At 37.5% G+C, this 6,008-nt stretch overlaps 1 protein-coding gene across 1 annotated transcript; it reads right to left on the bottom strand.

The window, feature by feature from the left end:
- Positions 1 to 619: 619 nt before the first annotated feature.
- LOC115966428 (probable E3 ubiquitin-protein ligase XERICO) lies at positions 620 to 1,278 on the bottom strand. Its single transcript, XM_031085664.1, has 2 exons — positions 847 to 1,278; positions 620 to 652 (listed from the first exon to the last, which is right to left on the bottom strand). Exons 1-2 carry the CDS (start codon positions 1,276 to 1,278, stop codon positions 620 to 622), a joined length of 465 nt encoding a protein of 154 aa, XP_030941524.1.
- Positions 1,279 to 6,008: the final 4,730 nt, after the last annotated feature.

The raw sequence follows: 6,008 nt of genomic DNA, 5'->3' as shown, positions 1-6,008 counted from the left end.
AAAATCCACTTGAGCTTATTTCTTTAGTCTCCAAGAAGCCCATAAAACATCTTTATCTTTTATTTGTTTATTTATTATTTTAACTGTCGCACTAAATTGTATGCACTAGAACTTTAATTTTTCTCACCTATTTGTAGCACCACAAAATTGTCTACTCCCATCTTACTGTTCATACACATATAGTACATCAACTCTATATTAAAAATGATAAGGTATGGTGATAATCATAAAAACAAAATTGGGTATTACACAATCTAAATAGAAATGAGAGATAGAGAAACCCCATCACCCCCACACCCCCCCCCCCCCCCACCACAAAAAAAGAAAAAAACAGAGAGCCATATACTAGGCTTTGGAGATCAAGAAAATTTTTGTCACACACTTCATGCACATCATATCCAAAATTGCGTGCAAGATGTCCACAACTTTTACACAAATATCCATAACAAACGAAAACAATGACAATGAATCTGGACAGATTTGTGATAATCACTGCCCTTGAGGCAATGTGAAGCATAGTAACTTAAGAAAAGTATGTTGTTACACACTCAAAATAGTATACACTCCTTACACATCATAATCAGAACTGTGTACGGTGATTTCCATAATTTTTTGTTTTTTACACATCATATTCATCATGTCTGTTGACAATCTGGAGACAATTCAAAAAGTTCAGAAAAGTGATATAGAATCATTGATGCCTGAAGATGAGATTTGTGAGCCCACTAGCTGCTGTCTCATACTTCTAACCAAACAAATATACTACCTTGATATCTCTTATAACATCTAAATTATCCTTTCTGTCTTTGCTGGAAACAGTAGAGTTCTGCACAAAGGGCAGGTCACCTGACCCTCATCCACCCATCTATCCAGGCACTCCTTGTGAAACACATGGTAGCAATTACAAAGCTCTCTGATCTCATGGCTTCTCTCCACGCAATTCAGGCAGACAGAACATTCCATTTCCATATCCACGTCTTCATCATCAGTCAGTGCTCTATGTCTTTCAACAAAAACACTATATTCTATCACAGGAACCCTCTTCTTGATCAAAACCATTAGACTGTCGACTGCGATTAGTGATGGAGTTAAACCATCCATTACAAGAACATAACTAGTGGAATGTTCTTCAGTCTCAGCTGCTTGTTCTGGCGGTTTGAGCAGACCTAGACGTGTGAGTGCCACCATAACAATGAACTTTATACGGTCCAGCATGCCTAGTAAAAATCTAATGTTTATGGATTTTCGTATCTTCATTGCAATACAGACTAACCCCATGATTATTGTGAGAGAGGGAAATAGATGTTGAAGACGTTGAAAGAAAATAAACCATAAGATAGCTAGCATTTCTTTCCAAAATAGTTATTAAGAGAGCTGTTTCTTTTCTTCGTGGTTGACATATGAGTTGGGATAATATTTTATATAATTATAATTATATAAAATATTATCCCAACTCATCTGGGCCTGGTTGTACGAAATCAACAGGAAAGCAACTGCTGATAGTCAATACTTAATACCGCGCTATATATTTTTTGAGATAGATAAATAAAAAATAATTTTAGAAATTATTTGAGTTTTTGGGATGTAAGGTTGAATTTATTCAACCATCTAATTGGCTTTATTCCGTGCCAAATTTGCTTGTAATTCAGCATTTAGTAACCCTGTATTTAGGTGGGTTTGATGTAAGGGTAGTGAGTGAGATAGAGTGAAGATTGCTCAAGAGTGTGCAAGAAAACAGAGACTCGCGGCTGGGACTCGCGGGTGACTCGCGGCTGCAAGCCGCCAGAAGCAACACACGTGCCAAGCATGCTGGAAGATGAACAGTCATGCTAGCTGGAGCACTACAGAACAAAACAGGACAATTGGCCATACGGTTATCTCGCGACTGGATCTCGCAACTTAGTCAAGCCGCGAGGTCAAGCCGCGAGCCACCCCTGTTTTGTAAAACCTGACATTTCACATTCCTCTCACACTCCAGTATAAATACCCCTATTACCCACGATTGAAAGAGAGCTTCCAGAGAGAATTTTGAGCAAGAAACCCTAAAGAAAAACCAGATTGTTTCACCCACAATCTCTACCTTAGAGTCTCTTCAAATTCCTCAACTCTCTTCCTCTCCATTGTCAAATCCTTGAGAGGCATTATACCAAACCAGGTTCTCACCATCATCATCATTGTGAGACTGCTGTTTGGATTTCTGGGAAGCAGTTAGGAAGGAACCAATCTTCATTGGTTGATGCTACGGTCTAGTAGCGGAATCCGGGAAGCTAGAAAAGAAAAAGGTTCGGCGCAACCTCGTTGGAGCAAGAAGCTTGGAGGGCTTAGGTGCACTGGGTAGATTAGGCTTGGAGGGTCTATTGCTGTCCTTGTATCCCAACTGTATTTTCTAGTGGATTGCTTACCGCTTGGAGGGCGGCGGAGAGGTTTTACACCGAGGGCTTCGGTTTCCTCTTCGATAACATATCGCGTGTTGTCTTTGTGTTTGCATCTTCCTTCCTCTCTATCTTTGCCTTTTTATTATCTGCTGTGGATTTTAATTTGTTATAGCTTAGATAGTATTTAATCAATTTCATATTATAGCATATGTTAAGTTTCCGCACACTAGTTGTTTGACATATTGCTTGAATTGGTTAAGTTGTAATTTGGGGGTCTAAACGTTCAAAGGTGTTTTTACACGTTTTTGAACTTTCAATTGGTATCAGAGCGGGTACACTTGTTGTGGTTTAAATACCTAAGTGTGATCCTTGACCCCTTGTGTTTATTTGCCATGGATTGTGCTTTGTATGCCTCTTTGCATGATTTGGTTGGTGATGAATGTAACATGCCACATGTTTGTGAAAATGTCTCTATGAGTGTTAATCCTCATAAGTGTGATGACATGTTATTTGAATCCATGGGTGTTGTTGACAAACTCTTGAAGAAAAATGCTAAGAAGTTTCAAAAGAATTTGAGCAAGTTATTTTGTAAAAAGGATGATTTGATTGCTAAGCTCAATGAATCCAACAAATTGGTTGAGAAATATAAAAAACTTGCTGAAATTTCTCTTGAAAAGCTGAAAGAGTTTGAATGTTTGAATATGGACTTGGATGCTAAACTTGTTTTGTCTAACAAACTTGTTGATGATCTTAAATGTGAAAATGAATCTCTTAAGATGCATGCCAAGTGTTTGATTGTTGAACCCATTAATAAAATGGATGATAATATTTGTTGCAATCATGTTGTGGTACCCGATTTTGTGCCTAGTGTGTGTTCTACCTTAAAGGACAAATCGGTGTACATTCCTCCACATAAAAGAAATCAAAAGGTGGAGAGAAAGGCTGTTAAGTCAAAACCTTCGTTTACGTCTCAACCTAAGGCTTTGGATAGATCTAAGTTTGTTCCAACTTGCCACCATTGTGGTGTGATTGGTCATATAAGACCTCAATGTCATAAGTTGAAGAGGGAACAAAACCATGTTGCTAGATCCATTCCCAAAAAGCCTAGTGGACCTAAACACATTGTTTGTCACCATTGTGGTGCCTTTGGTCATCTAAGACCTCATTGCTCTAAGTTTCAAGCTCTTAAGAGAATCAAAAGAAAAGAGAAACTTGAGCTTTTTGGAAGTTGTGCTAAAAAGAGTAAACTGGATTTGAGTGAAAATAGCATGTTGTTAAAGAAAATGTTTAATGCTCTTAACTCCTTGACTATGTGCATCTCCAGTTCTCATTCTTCCAACCCTCGTCTCGCTTCTCTTGAGACACTCATTCCAAACAATCGTTCCGTTTGGATGAGGAAGGGTTCCTATGGTTGAGCTTTTGCTCTTTTGGTCCTTGATCTAATTCTTTCGATCTTTGTAGGACCCTTCATGCATTAAATGTCATATCTTCATGCATTTTGTGCATCTTGCATTTATTTGTATGCATTGTTTTGTTTTTGATCTTACTTTTATATTTCAGTTTTGTGTGAGTAAAAAATCCAAAATCACATAAAAAGTGAAAAATTCAAAAAGTTTGATCGTATATGTTTGAGCACATATCACATGTGAGTTTGGCCTTATACCTTTGTACAAATGGCTTTGTGCATTTTCGAGCTTAGCTTGTTATTTTTGCACCTATATCTTTGTGGGTAAAATCTTGACATCTTTGTGTGATTGTTGTAAATCGATCTTCAAGCTTGTCATGAATGATTAGTCAATAGTCATGCTGGTTTTGATACATGCGTAGACTTGTGCTTATATCTCTTCCCACTCTTTTATTTTTATTGCTTAAAGAGCTCAATAAATGTAAATCTCAAAACTAAAAGAGATAATGAGCTGCAAAAGCCGTCGCACATACTAGTATTCGACTAGGAAAAAGGGAAAGCGACTTATAGGAAAATGTATGATGCCCAAAAAGCCAAAGGCTTGTTCATCAATTTGAAATATCAAAAATTTCAGGCATCAATCTCAAAAATGAGATGTATTGCTCAAAATGAGTTGTATTGATTCAAAATGATCAAATGTTATGAATTGTAAAGAAGCCAAATGAAAAGCTTCATCATATGTAATCATTTTCTTGTGGGAGGTCATATATGTTCATTTCTATAATTGAGATAGACCACTTGACTTAGCACTAGTTGTGTATGACTTGATTGAATTGATCATTGAAGCTTCACTCTAGACTAAGGACTACTCCACATTTGATACACACACACAACACACATGCCTAATGTTCAATGAATGTCTTATTCATTTGTTAGATTGTACTTGTCTAAATGTGATGTGTGAGTGCTCAATCTTATATGGATTAATCCAAAAATATTTTTGATCATTTTATATGTTTTTGGAAGTGATTTTTATCACTTTTTGTGTTTATGTTTAGTGCTTACTTTGTTTTTCAATGTTTAAACATGTTTTGGTTTGAAAAACAAGTGTCAGATTTTTTGGCCACTCATTTTGGCTACTTGCGTGAGCTGCCAGTTTTGGCTACTCGGTTTAGTGGCTTGCAAGCCGCGAGTCTAAGCCGCGAGCTCATACAGAGAGGTTTCGCGGCTCACTCGCGACTTGGCTCGCGAGTCGCCAGTCGCGAGTCGCCCAGAATCAGCTTTTTAAAGAGCTTTTTCGTGGGAAACTTGTTTTAAACCTCTCCCATCCTCTCTAAAACCCCTCTTTCAATATTTTTACATCAAAACCCAACCAATTTAAATGGTTTTTCAATCCATTAACATCTCTAAGGTAATTATAAACTCTTTTCATTGATTTTGATCCTTAGATTATGTTTTGGAGAGTTTTGTGCTCTTGGTTGGGATTTTCATCATAGGGGTTAGGAAAACTTATTTTTTTGTCAATTTTCTTCATGGGATTGGTTTCTTTTGTTGATATGCTTTGGATGTTGGCCCCTTGTGGCAGAAAGAACATGTATTAAGGGTGGATTTCATGATGTTCATGCATTGTTTCACATTATTGTTCATAGTGTGCATGCTAGGTGTTTGATAAAATGCCTCTTAGACATTTTCTCGCTTGTTTGGACTCCGATGAGTACCAAACTTTGGGGTTTCTCATGTTTCCTCATTAGGAACATGTTTGGTTCATTAGTTGTGTATTTTGCACACTTTGCCCCACATGTGCATTTTTCATGCATTGGACATGCATTGCACTTAGCCACCTCTTGCACACACTTTTGTTACCCTTGTCATGCATTGGTCTTTACCTTATTTCTTCATCCTAGCATGTCATGTTTACCTTATACTTTGTAGCATTTTACTTTGTCTTAGGTTTGCGCTTCATTTTCTCATTCATCTTGCACCCCTCATGCATCATTAGCATTGTTCATACCTTCATCTCTTGCCCTCGTTTCTTCTTGACCCTTTGTCTATTCCTGACAAAAAGGGAGAGAGTTTACTCTAGAGAATGTTTCGGAGTATTTTGTCATTTCTATATGACTCTTGTGCACATCCTTAGGGGGAGAAATTCTATTTCTCATGCACATTTGTAGGGGGAGAGATATTCCATAGGGGAGATGCATATACCAAGGGGGAGAAGACATTGAGAT

The sequence above is a fragment of the Quercus lobata genome, chromosome 11 (assembly GCF_001633185.2).
Source record: "Quercus lobata isolate SW786 chromosome 11, ValleyOak3.0 Primary Assembly, whole genome shotgun sequence".
Classification (NCBI taxonomy): Eukaryota; Viridiplantae; Streptophyta; class Magnoliopsida; order Fagales; family Fagaceae; genus Quercus; species Quercus lobata.
Note: the sequence above shows the minus strand (reverse complement) of the source record. Positions and strands in the feature narration are given on the sequence as shown.

Excerpts from the sequence above, each read along its gene's own strand:
- LOC115966428 (XM_031085664.1), bottom strand. The coding sequence starts at position 1,278 with ATGGGGTTAGTCTGTATTGCAATGAAGATACGAAAATCCATAAACATT. Across the intron at positions 653-846 it reads GATGGGTGGATGAGGGTCAG|ATTGTCAACAGACATGATGA; the intron begins GTGACCTGCCCT and ends AATTGTCTCCAG.